Genomic DNA, 15965 nt, shown 5'->3' on the forward strand with positions numbered 1-15965 from the left:
CCCTCCTGTTCTTGGTGTGCTCGCATTGTAGTGCAGGGAGGAGAGGAATGCGATGTATGGAGGGGGAGTCCTGGGAGAAGGTGGGAGGGCGGTGACAGCTGGAGTTGGGAAGCTGAATAGCGAGGTGGGAGGGGCGACGAGGGGAGCCGCCGCCTTCCCGTCCAATCAGCGAGCGGTGGAAGTCGTCCAAGTGGTGAAGCGGCGGTGCTGTGCGCTGGCTGATGTGCTGAGCAGAGCAGACTGACAGACAGGGGGGCCGGGGAGACACACAGCCTGCCAACAGAAGTCCTCAATAATAAAAAAAAAACTGCCGGGATCGGCCTCTCCTGGACCGCGTTCAAGTCCGCCCGGCACAGGCGCCCTCCAGGAGTGCAGGATCGCAGCTCCAGCTCTAGGCACACACTACTTCTGTGACTGACTTCACCCTGCCCTGTGCCAGGACCGCCGCTCCTTCCGCCTCTGCTCCTTCTTTCTGACACCTATTTATAAACAAACACGTCACCCCTAGAAAAAAGCCTGACAGCCCCTCCTGGGGACCCCAGCCCAGCACAATAATAAACAGCAGCAGAAATAAGTGTCACCTAAGACATGTGAAGAGCCCAGGAGTCCTGACATTTAATGCACTACACTGCCATGGTATGTGTTTTGGACATTCCTGGGATCGGGGTGTTGTCCTACAGATTAGGGGGGCCCCAGAACTTGTGCCGGGACCGGGCGGGTGTGTGGGTGGCTGGAGGCGGGTGTGGGTCATCCTCGGTGGATTGCTTCCTGAGCACTTGTTGTGGGATCGGATGATTTGCTGGCTTTGGCAGCATCTGGGTGTGGGTCACACTTCTGTGCCAGGGAGCTGGGGGCCGAGAGGGCTCAACCTGGCATCCATCCTGACAACACTTCTCCTCCTTCCCCCACCACTGCCATATAGACATGCACCCTATTTCATGGCGGCACTGGGGTACATCCCAGTCATGGCTGCCTGCACCGATCACCTTACTTAACCTCCACAAGTTGCTTTACATTGCTTTCATGTCAGTGTGTGCCCCCAGCGCAGGAGATCCTTCCTATGCCTGTCAAGGTGTGCTCTCCTCATCCTGCCAGGAGACCTCACTGTACCCTATAGACACCTACAGAAGTCACCAGCTCTCATTGATTTGTATTACCCTATAGACAATTTACATGTTACTGTATGGAGAGACACTTCAGGAAGCTGAGTGCTGCCAGAAGTTGTCCCTGATTTCTGTGTGACCCTATAGATATGTGTTGACACCCATAGATGTTTACAACTGCCAGATATTGTATTTATTTTATGTTTCTCTATTGAAATCTTACTTATTACTATATGTAGAGACACTTCAGGAAGTTGAATACTGCCAGAAGTTGTCCCTGATTTATATGTGACCCTATAGATATGTGTTGACACCTATAGATGTTTACTACTGCCAGATATTGTATTTATTTTATGTTTCTCTATAGAAATCTTACTTATTACTGTATGTAGAGACACTTCAGGAAGTTGAATACTGCCAGAAGTTGTCCCTGATTTATATATGACCCTATAGATGTGTTGACACCTATAGATGTTTAATACTGCCAGATGTTGTATTTATTTTATGTTTCTTTATAGAAATCTTACTTATTACTATATATTGACACTTCAGGAAGTCGAATACTGCCAGAAGTTGTCCATGATTTATATATGACCCTATAGATGTGTTGACACCTATAGATGTTTAATACTGCCAGATGTTGTATTTATTTTATGTTTCTCTATAGAAATCTTACTTATTACTATATATTGACACTTCAGGAAGTCGAATACTGCCAGAAGTTGTCCCTGATTTATATATGACCCTATAGATATGTGTTGACACCCATAGATGTTTACTACTGCCAGATGTTGTCTTTATTTTATGTTTCGCTATAGACATCTTACATGTTACTGTATGTAGAGACACTTCAGGAAGTTGAATACTGCCAGAAGTTGTCCCTGATTTATATGTGACCCTATAGATATGTGTTGACACCTATAGATGTTTACTACTGCCAAATGTTGTCTTTATTTTATGTTTCTCTATAGACATCTTACATGTTACTGTATGTAGAGACACTTCCGGAAGCTTAATACTGCCAGAAATTGTCACTGATTCATATGTTACCCTATAGATATGTGTTGATACCTATAGAAGTTTAATACTGCCAGACATTGTCGTTTATTTATGTTATCCTATAGACATCTTACATGTTACTGTATGTAGAGACACTTCAAGAAGCCTAATACTGCCAGAAGTTGTCAATAATTTATATGCTACCCTGTAGATATGTATAGACACCTAGAGAAGTTTAATACTGCCAGGTGTTGTCTTTATTTTATGTTACTCTATAGAAATCATTCATTTTATGTAGAGACACTTCAGGAAGCTGAATACTGCCAGAAGTTGTCGCTGATTTATTTGTTAACTTATAAATATGTATAGACATTTAATACTTCCAGAAGTTGTCGCTGATTTATATGTTACCTATATGTATAAACACCTATAGAAGTTTAATATTGCCAGATGTTGTCTTTAATTTATGTTACCTATAGATATGAATAGACACTAAAGAAGTTTAATACTGCCAGAAGTTGTCATTGATGTATGTTACCTTGTAGACATCTTACATGTTTAATGTATGGAGAGACACTTTAGGAAGTTGAATACTGCCAGAAGTTGTCAATTATTTATATGTTGCCCTATAGATATGTATAGACAGCTATGGAAGCCCAATACTGGCAGAAGCTGTCAATAACTTGTGTTACCCTATACCTAGATATTTTACTGAATGTATAGGTGCTTCAGGAAGTGTAATACTGCCCGAAGCTGTTGCTGATTTATATTTTACCTTATAGACATCCTACATGTTACTGTATGTATAGACACTTCATGAAGTTTAATACTGCCACAAGTTGTCACTGATTTATGTTACCTTATACACATCCTACATGTTACTGTATGTATAGACACTTGAAGTTTAATACTGCCAGAATTTGTCACTGATGTTACCCTATAGATATATATAGACACCTATGGAACTTCAAAGCTAGCAGCAGCTGTCACTTATTTATATGTTACCTTATATATAGACATGTTACTGTATGTATTGACACTCATAGAAGTTTATTTCTTACATGAGCTCTCACATATTGATGTTGCCCTATAGACACCATACATGTTACTGTATGGATAGACGCCTATGGAAGTTTAATACTGCCAGGCGCTATCACTGATTTATATGTTACCCTATACATAGACATATTACTGTATGTCTAGATACTTATGGAAGTTTATTACTGCCAGGCGATATCACTGATTTATATGTTACCCTATAGATAGACATATTACTGTATGTCTAGATACTTATGGAAGTTTAATACTGCCAGGCGCTATCACTGATTTATATATTACCCTATACATAGACAAATTACTGTATGTCTAGATACTTATGGAAGCTTAATACTGCCAGGCGCTATCACTGATTTATATGTTACCCTATACATAGACATATTACTGTATGTCTAGATACTTATGGAAGCTTAATACTGCCAGGCGCTATCACTGATTTATATGTTACCCTATACATAGACATATCACTGTATGTCTAGATACTTATGGAAGTTTAATACTGCCAGGCGCTATCACTGATTTATATATTACCCTATAGATAGACATATTACTGTATGTCTAGATACTTATGGAAGTTTAATACTGCCAGGCGCTATCACTGATTTATATGTTACCCTATACATAGACATATTACTGTATGTCCAGATACTTATGGGAGTTTAATACTGCCAGGCGCTATCACTGATTTATATGTTACCCTATACATAGACATATTACTGTATGTTTAGATACTTATGGAAGTTTAATACTACCAGGAGCTGTCACTTGTATATGTTACCCTATACATAGACATGTTAATGTATGTATATACACTTCAGGAAGTTTAATACTGACAGAAGCTGTCACTTTTTATATGTTACCCTATACATAGATATGCTATATCTTACTGTATGTGTAGACACTTATTTAAGTTTAGTACTGTCAGAAGCTGGTTACCCTATAGACATCTTACATGTTACTGTGGGGCTTATTTACTAAAGCTGGAGAGTGCAAAAATCCGTCTGGTTTCTGCATCATCTTCCAGGTTTTATTGTCAAAGCTTAATTGAACAAACTGAGGTTAGAAGCTGTTTGGTTTCTATTCAGAAAAAAGCCTGATTTTGCACTCTACATTAATAAATAAACCACTATATGTATAGACACCTATGAAACTTTAATGCTGACAGGAGCTGTCACTGATTTACATGTGATGCTATCCATACAAATGTTACTGTGTATACATAGACATCTTACATGTTCCTGTATACGTAGACACCTATGGAAGTGAAACACTACTATTGGCTTGCAGCAGGAGATTTTGATTGCTGAGAGTTTTTAGGATGGCTCCTTTAGCTTTTGTCATGGTTCTGAATTTCTGTGTAACACTTTGGATTAAAAAATGGTATCACCATGTTACAGTATATACATAGACATGTTGCTGTATACACATAGACACCTTTGGAAGTTACTATTATTGTCTTTCAGCAAGAGATTCCACTGATTACTGAAAGTTATTAGAAGAGCATGTCTAGCTGCTGTGATTTTTCTGATATTTGCTGTGACACCATGGATTAAAAAGTAGTGCATACACATAGACATGTTACTTGTATACTGTACATAGACACCTATGGAAGCTAATATTACTGGCTTGCAGTAGGAACTTTGATTGCTGAAAGTTGTTAGAAGAGCTTGCTTGGCTTCTGTCATTGTTCTGATTTTCTTTGTAAGACTTTAAATTGAAAAATGTTATCACCATGTTATCACCGTGTTTCTGTATACAAAGACAGTAACTGTATACATAAATATGACACATGCTACTGTATGTGTAAACACCCATAGAAGTTGAAAACTTGTAGGAGATGTTGCTGATTTTTAAGTCACCATATACAATAGATATGATACTGTATATATAGACACCTATGGAAGTTAAATACTTGTGGGGGCTGTCGCTGATTTATAAGTCACCCTATACATAGATATTTTACTGTATATACATAGTCACCTATGGAAAGTAAATACTTGTGGGAGCTGTCGCTGATTAATAAGTCACCCTACACATAGATATTTTACTGTATATACATAGTCACCTATGGAAGTTAAATACTTGTGGGAGCTGTCGCTGATTTATAAGTCGCCCTACACATAGATATTCTACTGTATATATATATATATATATATATATATATATAGTCACCTATGGAAGTTAAATAATAGTGGGAGCTGACAATGATTTATAAGTCACCCTATACATAGATATTCTACTATATACATAGTCACCTATGGTAGTTAAATACTTGTGGGAGCTGTCGCTGATATATGTCGCCCTATACATAGATATTCTACTGTATATACATAGTCACCTATGGAAATTAAATACTTGTGGGAGCTGTCGCTGGTTTATATGTCACCCTATAGATAGATATTTTACTGTATATACATAGTCACCTATGGAAGTTAAATACTTGTGGGAGCTGACACTGATTTATAAGTCGCCCTATACATAGATATTTTACTGTATATACATAGTCACCTATGGAAGTTAAATACTTGTGGGAGCTGTCGCTGATATATGTTGCCCTATACATAGATATTCTACTGTATATACATAGTCACCTATGGAAATTAAATACTTGTGGGAGCTGTTGCTGGTATATATGTCACCCTATAGATAGATATTTTACTGTCTATATATAGTCACCTATGGAAGTTAAATACTTGTGGGAGCTGACACTGATTTATAAGTCGCCCTATACATAGATATTTTACTGTATATACATAGTCACCTATGGAAGTTAAATACTTGTGGGAGCTGTCGCTGATATATGTCGCCCTATACATAGATATTTTACTGTATATACATAGTCACCTATGTAAGTTAAATAGTTGTGGGTGCTGTCGCTGATATATGTCGCCCTATACATAGATATTTTACTGTAAATACATAGTCGCCTATGTAAGTTAAATACTTGTGGGAGCTGTCGCTGATTTACATGTTACTCTTTACATATATACTGTATGTTACATGTTACTGCATACATAGCCATCTATGGAAATTAAACGTTTTACTAGTTTGCAGCAGGAGCTTTCAAAGATTGCTGAAAGTTCTTAGTGCTTGCTTGGCTTCTGTCATTGATCAGATATTTTTTCTCTAATATTACCATGTTACTGTATACATAGACACCTATAGAAATTAAACATTTATTGACCTGCAGCAGGAGCTTTCACTGATTGCTGAAAGTTGTTAGAAGAGCTTGTTTAGCTGATTTTCTCTGTAACTCTTTGGATACAAACAAAGTAGCAGTGTGACTAGATATATAGACATGCTACATGGTATTGTATACATAGACACAAGGTGAACACTACTACTGGCTTGCATCAGGCACTTTCATTGATTGCTGAAAGTTGTTAGAAAAGCCTGTTTCATTTCTGTTATTGAACTGATTTTCTTTGTAACACTTTGGATTAAAATATAGTATCACTATGTTACTGTGTACATAGATGTGTTACTGTATGTATGGAGACCTATGGAAGTGAAATACTACTACTAGGTTGCAGCAAGAGGTTTTACAGATTGCTGAAAGATAAGAGAGTTGACGAGCCTGCTTAGCCGGTGTCATTGATCTGATCTTCTTTGTAACATTTTGGATTTAATTTAAAAAAAAAATAATATATATATATATATATATATATATATATATATATTTTAATCACCATGTTACTATAATGTTTTCCAAGGCAGGCACTCGTACATCTTGTGTGTTTTCCATCTGGGCACTGACTTATGTCTGCTATTTCCTGTTTGTATACCCCTAGGTATGTCAGTTTCCTATATACTGTATCCCTGCCACCTTCCCCCTCCTCTGCAGCTCTTATGTGTCACAAACTAGCTTCGCTATGGTTCATGCTAATCTGCACACATTGTTCCACATCCATATTTACAATATTTATGTACTCCTGGTGGTTTATGTTTTGATATTTTGACTGGTCTGTAAATCCTCATGAACATGATCCCTTCTGCTCTACACCTGTTATGCATTCTGTAGGTCACAATGCTCTTCCTTGGAAATATCTTTGGAATGATCAAATCATCCATACTACATTACACTGGAATGCTGTGGCTGGGGTTGTATATCACTTCTCAACTTTATTAATGTACTTTGTTATAATAGCTTATGTTTACATAGGGGGTGGTGAGCTAATGTCAATAATCACTTGTCATGGGCACATGTATTAATAGTACCCCATTAATAGTACCCCTTAACTGTGTTCAAATGTATTACAAACTTCAGATAGAATTTACATTAAGAATCAGAGCCCCCCTACCCTTCTTCAGAAGTACCTCTTTTGTATGTATCATTTGGCCTCTTGTTTATGTTTTTTTAGTAAATGGATTAGTTCAACTGAATTTTGTTGCATAAGAATTGTCACATTTTAATAGAAATATACCTAAGTGTAAATCAGTGTGCATAGGGCCTCATGCACACAGGAAAAAGTTGCGTTAAGAACACACCTAAAGCTGCATATTGCACATGCGTTTAGCTGCGTTTAGGCGCATCAAGAGCTTTTTCTGCACAAAAGCTCCTCTCTTGAATGCGATGATGGGTTTTTTTTCAGCCTGTAAAAGCTCCTCTTCTATTACTCTGTTTTTTAGGCCCTATATGCATGAAGCCTTATAGTTATACTATAGATATGATATGCTTTTCTTTTCTTGTATAATTAAACATTAGCTTTAAGTGATTAGGTAAGCAACATGCAAGCTGTAACAGCACCCAAATGCTCTTTGGGCTGGCTAGGTGTCAGGGCCCGGTCTGCGCTAGGCCAAGGATAGAAGCGTAGCTTTTATATATATATATATATATATATATATATATATATATACACACACACACACACACATATATATATATATATATATATATATATATATAAAAAGAAAAATAAAATAGATAAATATACATATAGTCCCACCGCACTGTATGTTTGAAGTACAGTAAATACTCAGGTACTCACCCACAAGAAATGCATACAAATCCAAAACTGGTATAGAGGTGCTCACAGTTCTTGCAAAGGAGGTAGATGAAAAGAACAGCATTTTTATTGTCAGACCTTACTTATACATTATACTACAAAAACTATGCTATACAGTATATACAGATCATAGCCTTTGTAGTAAAATGTGTGTATACCTCATGTGGCCATGTGTTCCGTCCCTCCCGATTATCCGCCAGTGATCACTTGACAGTGTGTCTAATAGAATAGTAAATGTTCAGCTGCCATGTGTATGTGACCCTGTCTGGGACTGTGAGTTAAGAAATTCTCAGGTTGGAGTGGGTGTGACAGTTCTTCTTTACTTTGACACAAGGAGCTGAGGTGGCGTGATCTGAATTATTATTAGTGCTCTGAACATGCTTGTCTCCCCCCCCCCTTCTGCAGTTTGTTAGAGGAGTCTGCCATTGAACTTGAGACAGGACAGACAAGATCTGCACATTTTTAAGTACAGTAGCTGCCAGGGAAAAGGCGCCAAATACACAGAATTAACTCTTACTTTCACTGATCCCTTCTGTCCAGCTGTTTTAGAAAATCTAGGAATGCAATTAAAAGACAACAGCTGACGGCATGTACAAACAATGGCACACAGATTTATAACAAAGTCAGTCATTTAAATTGATCATAGAACTGAATTAAATTAAAATATTCCTAGTTGCTACATATCCCTGGCTGATTAAAGTAAGGGCAACTGTAAATCATAAATGGGGAAATAAAATAAAGTCTTACAACATTTTTCTGGTAGTATGGCCTTTTAGAAATGGCCTTTGGCAGACTTAAAATATCTGCCGCCTGTTTTGGTATCCTTATTGAAATGTGGGGCAATTTAAGGTGATTTTTAATAGAGCCACTCTATTTATTTATTACAGATACTTATATAGCGCCATCAATTTACGAAGCGCTTTACATATATATTGTACATTCACATCAGTCCCTAACCCTCAACGGGCATACAATCTAAGGTCCCTATCTTACATTCATACATACACATACTAGGGCCAATTTAGACAGGATCCAATTACCCTACCATTATGTCTTTGGAGTAGGGAGGAAACTGGAGTACCCAGAGGAAGCCCACGCAGGAACATGGAGAACATGCAAATTCCAGGCAGGAGGTGCCGTGGTTGAGATTTGAACCAACAACCCTAGTACTGCCAGGAGGAAGTGCTAACCATGTAGCCACTGTGCTGCCCATATGCTTATAAATGGTGTCTATGGCTGCACCAAAATAAAACATAATCACTACCAGGTCGTAGGTAACAGAACTGGAGGTCATGAAGACCAACTCTAACTAGGTGTACTGATACAGGCATAGTGCCTATCTCTGTATGCTCTGTAGCAGAGTTGTCACTGCTACTTCCTCCCCACCTGTCACTGGTTGTTAAGAACACTGTCATCTACACAGCCAACAATCTTCTAGAAACCATTGACACTGACAGTGGGTGGAGCCTAATGGAGGTTTCTTCTTGTGATTGACATCAGGCAGTCGGCAAATTCTATAGCCAACAGCAGGCTGTCTTCTTGCCCTTCTTTCCTTAGCCAACCTGGTATATAGTTACATAGTTAGTCTGGCTAAAAAAAGACAAAAGTCCATCCAGTTCAACAAAAAAAAAAAAAAGTTATAATCCTATACCCACAGTTGATTGAGAGGAAGGCAAAAAAAAACCCCAAGCAAAGCATGATCCAATTTGCTCCTGCTGGGAAAAAAATTCCTTCTTGATCTGCGGAGAGGCAATCGGATTTTCCCTGGATCAACTTTACCTATAAATTTTAGTATCCAGTTATATTCTGTATATCTAAGAAAGAATCCAGGGATAGATCAGCGTGATTGATCATCACTGGCACATGACTGCTTTGACCAATCCATCCTGACATCCCAAAGGAAAGAAGGGGAAGAAAACCTCGGCTTTCAAATCCCTGAACTGCTGTACCGCCGGGTTGGGGGGTGTAGGGTGTTCATGTTTTCCTTTCTTATAAAAAAGTAAATTTGCTCTTTAAATAAGTTAATGTATTGAGGTATTCTGATGGCTTTTGGTAATATACAGTCAGGTCCATAAATATTGGGACATCAACACAATTCTAACATTTTTGGCTCTATACACCACCACAATGGATTTGAAATGAAACAAACAAGATGTGCTTTAACTGCAGACTGTCAGCTTTAATTTGAGGGTATTTACATCCAAATCAGGTGAACGGTGTAGGAATTACAACAGTTTGCATATGTGCCTCCCACTTGTTAAGGGACCAAAAGTAATGGGACAATTGGCTTCTCAGCTGTTCCATGGCCAGGTGTGTGTTATTCCCTCATTATCTCAATTACAATGAGTAGATAAAAGGTCCAGAGTTCATTTCAAGTGTGCTATTTGCATTTGGAATCTGTTGCTGTCAACTCTCAAGATGAGATCCAAAGAGCTGTCACTATCAGTGATGCAAGCCATCATTAGGCTGAAAAAACAAAACAAACCCATCAGAGAGATATCAAAAACATTAGGCGTGGCCAAAACAACTGTTCGGAACATTCTTAAAAAGAAGGAACACACCGGTGAGCTCAGCAACACCAAAAGACCCGGAAGACAACGGAAAACAACTGTGGTGGATGACCGAAGAATTCTTTCCCTGGTGAAGAAAACACCCTTCACAACAGTTGGCCAGATCAAGAACACTCTCCAGGAGGTAGGTGTATGTGTGTCAAAGTCACCAATCAGGAGAAGACTTCACCAGAGTGAATACAGAGGGTTCACCACAAGATGTAAACCATTGGTGAGCCTCAAAAACAGGAAGGCCAGATTAGAGTTTGCCAAACAACATCTAAAAAAGCCTTCACAGTTCTGGAACAACATCCTATGGACAGATGAGACCAAGATCAACTTGTACCAGAGTGATGGGAAGAGAAGAGTATGGAGAAGGAAAGGAACTGCTCAGGATCCTAAGCATACCACCTCATCAGTGAAGCACGGTGGTGGTAGTGTCATGGCGTGGGCATGTATGGCTGTCAATGGAACTGCTTCTCTTGTATTTATTGATGATGTGACTGCTGACAAAAGCAGCAGGATGAATTCTGAAGTGTTTCGGGCAATATTATCTGCTCATATTCAGCCAAATGATTCAGAACTCATTGGACGCCGCTTCACAGTGCAGATGGACAATGACCCAAAGCAGACTGCAAAAGCAACCAAAGAGTTTTTTAAGGGAAAGAAGTGGAATGTTATGCAATGGCCAAGTCAGTCACCTGACCTGAATCCGATTGAGCATGCATTTCACTTGCTGAAGACAAAACTGAAGGGAAAATGCCCCAAGAACAAGCAGGAACTGAAGACAGTTGCAGTAGAGGCCTGGCAGAGCATCACCAGGGATGAAACCCAGCATCTGGTGATGTCTATGCGTTCCAGACTTCAGGTTGTAATTCACTGCAAAGGATTTGCAACCAAGTATTAAAAAGTGAAAGTTTTGATTTATGATTATTATTCTGTCCCATTATTTTTGGTCCCTTAACAAGTGGGAGGCACATATGCAAACTGTTGTAATTCCTACACCGTTCACCTGATTTGGATGTAAGTACCCTCAAATTAAAGCTGACAGTCTCCAGTTAAAGCACATCTTGTTCATTTCATTTCAAATCCATTGTGGTGGTGTATAGAGTTAAAAATTTCAGAATTGTGTCGATGTCCCAATATTTATGGACCTGACTGTATATATATATATATATATATATATATATAATGTACCTTTTTTTTACTCCAGAAAAGTTTCTATTAGTATTAAAATGGGCATAAAGTAACAACATCAATGCTTTCAAAGACATGCACCTAAGTTGTACACGACGGAAAATATAGCGTTTTTAACTTTCTCATTAACGAAACATCCAAACCTTCCAGCAGATATTCTTAGAAAAAAAATTCCAGGATTCCAGCCCAATTTAAACGAAGCCTCTTTTAATAGATTAGTGGCATCAACCTTGAGGACGAGGTAAAAAATGAGTATGGTTTGTATTCCAGTGCAGAGTGCTTGTTGTGAATATCCTGTGGTTTCTAAAATCCTCCCACTTATTCCCCAGTTTAGTCAATTAGCCCATTCATCTGTGGGGCAGGCTCAGCCTAAGGGAATGTACCGAGCTTCAGATTTCTAAATGGCCAGGAAATTTATAACACAGGCAGAGTGCACTGTAATGACAGTAACATGATTAGCTGCCTGACTTTTTTTTTTTTCATTTAGTTGTGTCCATTACAGAAAAAGTAAAAGTAACCTAAAACTTTTCCAGGTGAGAGTTTGGAAATGATTTGCTATCACAAGCAAGAATGTTTTCGCAGGGATTTTGAGAAACGTATGGTAGATACACAGGATGTATGCTTACATGGGAACAGTATATAATCAGACATTTTCTAATTGTTATGCAGGCCATACATGGCTCGAATTCCGAACGATTTTTCGGCCAAAAATCGGAAACGTCGTTCGCTCAGTAATCTAATGGTGCTAGCATTGATTTCGAAAATCGGTCGACCAAGTCATAAAGTTCACCCCATATAACATGCAAAACTTCTGTTCCTTTCAGGTCGTGGCTCATGCGCATATTCTTTTTGTACAAGCGATCGTACGATTTGACCATCGTTGAGTCGAAAAACGGTCGTTTTTCACAAATTTTCCAACATGCTTGATCAACGAAAAGGGGAGGAACCACGAAAATTGGCCGGTGCCATTGAGCCACTAACAGAGCGAAAATTGATCGATTATTCTTAGGTCTGATTTTCGGACAAAAAATTGGTCGAATTTCGACCCATGTATGGCCGGCCTTAGTGGTGTCAAATCAATGTTTGTTTTGACCGTAGTAACTAGAAAATTCAAAACTTGTTTGTGGTTTTCGGGAAGATTCAATCATTCCAAAATCAAATGTTACAGCCCAAATTTAGCTAAAGTGTTTTAAAAATGAAATATCAGCACAAGGGATGGTACTTCCATTCAGTGGGAAGTTTCCCTGGTACTGGTGGCTGCTTTCTTAGTTGAAATAGGAAGCTCTCCCCCCCCAATACCCCGACAGCACTGGAAGATTACGGCTAATTCATAGAAGTCATGCTATAGCTTCAATCAATAAAAAGCAATCTATGAATGGAAGATGGGCAGATGAATGAAAGGTCCGCCTCCTCCATTCTTAGATTGCTTTTCATTGATGGTAGCTATAGTATAGCATAGCATCTATGAATGGAGGAGGAGGGCAGAAAAGGCAGGCATAGTAAACATGAGTGCCTGTGATAGGTCCAGCTGATCATATTAACCCTTGCAGCACCAGAAGATTATAGTTGCGAGGGGATTGGGGGGGCTGGAAGACTTTGTATTTTAAGAGAGCAGCTAGCAGCACAAGGGACACTTCAAATTGAATGTAAGTACCATCCATTGTGCTGGTTTAAAAAAACCCTGTGCAGGGATTTCCAGATATAAATACAGATCTGGGTGCTTATGTTAGCATAATACTTGAATGAATACATAAGTGGTTGACAGTGTATTTTTTTCATATTTACCAAGTTCTCTGCCGGAGGTGATATTAGGTCCTTATATATTAAAATGTTACTAAACCCACAAGAGTAACACCAGTCTGTATATGCAGTAAGGGATGCTTGTTATACTCACTATGGAATCTGTGGGAGGTGCTAATCCTCCACATTGTGTAAAAAGGATGTTTGATCCTGTTTTCTCTGATCCTCCCCTTCTACTGTCCCCAATCCATCTCCTGATAGAACAGAGCCTTGGGGCAAGCTGCACATGCTCAGTTTGGTGTGTATCGCTCGTTTTTTTTTTCTTGGGAGTTGTGGTCAGCACAGGGCCAATCGGCAATGTCCAGACAGAGAGTCAGGGGCCCTGCAGCCTAATAGGACAATCAGGGGAGAATGAAAACTCCTCCTACAAACTTTAACCTTTTGGGAGAGTGCATGTGATCAGCACAGGGCCAATCAACACTGTCCAGACAGAGGTCAGGGGTTCTGAATCCTCCTAGAACAGAATGAAAACTCCTCCTACAAGCTTTAACCAGTGCTCTGCTGGACACTGATAGAATTCACAAGACTGCTATATACTGCTGATGAGAAAAGGTATGTAGCGGTTTATATTTACTAAAATAATTGCATTTTCATGTTCTGTGTACCATGGGAGACCAGATAAAGTGAATGCACTGTCCTGGGTTTAGTAACAATGTAAGCAGTTGATTTACTAAAGGCAATTAGGCTGCTCCATGATCCAACAACGTGGAAGCAAAATGCTGTTTTCTATTGTCCTTGCATGTAATTGGGTATTTTTTGCAAAGTTTAAACTTCCCTTTCACAGTGAACAACCTATTTGCCTTAGTAAATCATCCACTAAGGGATTTCTTCCCAGGTAGAGATAAATAACAGTTTTTATCATGGCAAGTGCTGATTTATAGCAAGATTTAGGCATCAATGGCATTACAAGGAGCTGTCCATGTAAATTGGCTATGCGTGCCTCCACTTGAATCACCGTGAACCCGTTTTCATTATAGCTATACATGAGTGTCACTACCATTATCTGATATGTGAATCGCACCCCAGGACACCCTGATAATTACTTTGTGACATTTACTGATGTTACTATTGTAGCCGCAAGGTCTATGTGAACAATTCATTGAAAAGTGACCTCTTGGTGGGATTTGAAGGCATCAATTTCAACGAGCTGGCAATGTATAGATTGGCAGAAAGCAGTGTAACGGTTTACGGAGTTAACAGCTTGCTTATGCTGGACATGATCAGCCCTCACTACATTGTGTGATGTCACTATGCTGCCGGACTATTCTGTAAAATCTAAAAAAAAAAAAAAACTTTGCTCTTTTGACCTTGTAAGTTGTTATGTAGGGAGTTAAGCTGTCTATACAGATAACAGAACCCAAAACTGTTGAGGCATCATTTTGTTTGGGGGTTTATTTGCCTCGGTTTAATACAGCCCAGTCTTTGTCCCTTTTGTACAGTGGCTTGTGCAGTAGCTTTTACCTTAACCATCCTCTGTCAGCAAGGCCTTCATCAAAGTGAATGAAAGCATGCTCTTCCGCAGATTATTGTGCTTAGCTAAGGTTTCTTCCTGACATTGAGCAATGCGGAAGGTGCTTAGAAGCCATTCTCTACATAAAGGAGTGCTTTGATTGTCGCTTAGGAAGATTGCATCTTGCAGCAGCAATGCTGGATGCCAGAAGTCTATAGCACTGTTATTTTATTTGGTGTTTCATCCCGGGACTAATAAGTATAACCATTGTATTTGTATGAATTATCCCAAATATCATGGTCTTTGTAAAGCCCATATAGCTGTGAGTTCACAAGAAGATGCAGATTATTCATGATTTACCCAGTGCTTCCTGATCCCCCTATAGCAGATATACTGCTACATGGTGGCACGGGTGTGCAAAATCACGTATATATATGTAATTTTGCATTTCCGGGGGCGGGGGGGGGGGGGGGATTGCACGCACCCTACCCAGCGCGGCTGTCAATCACTGTCAATCACCATTAGCAGCCGCGGCTGTCAATCACTGGGTCCCGACCGGTGATTACTTGCCGATGCCTGGTGATTGCCAAGCATCTCCGACGGGGAGAACTGTTTGTAAACAAAATAGTTCTCCTCCCTGTCAGCACAGCACAGCCATGCAAAGCAGTGTGATTACAGTGAAGCACAGACACAGGGCCCCATAGTAAAACACACCCAGCACACAGTTAACCCTTTGATCTTCCCTAATGTTAACCCATTTCTGCCCAGTGCCATTAGTACAGTGTCAGTGATTTTTTTTTTTTTT

The 15965-nt window shown here is 39.3% G+C and overlaps 1 protein-coding gene across 1 annotated transcript in view; it reads left to right on the forward strand.

Moving 5' to 3' along the window:
• The first annotated feature begins 268 nt into the window (after positions 1-268).
• The window catches only part of NFIB (nuclear factor I B), a 287809-nt gene continuing 272112 nt past the window's right edge, over positions 269-15965 (forward strand). The window contains exon 1 of the mRNA XM_089678082.1: positions 269-636. Within this exon, the coding sequence (XP_089534208.1) occupies positions 619-636 (18 nt within the window). The 5' untranslated portion in view covers positions 269-618. The remainder of the gene's footprint in view (positions 637-15965) is intronic.

This window comes from Staurois parvus, unplaced genomic scaffold (genome assembly GCF_062004578.1).
Source record: "Staurois parvus isolate SC_StPar_1 unplaced genomic scaffold, SC_StPar_1.0 ptg000198l, whole genome shotgun sequence".
Lineage (NCBI taxonomy): Eukaryota > Metazoa > Chordata > Amphibia > Anura > Ranidae > Staurois > Staurois parvus.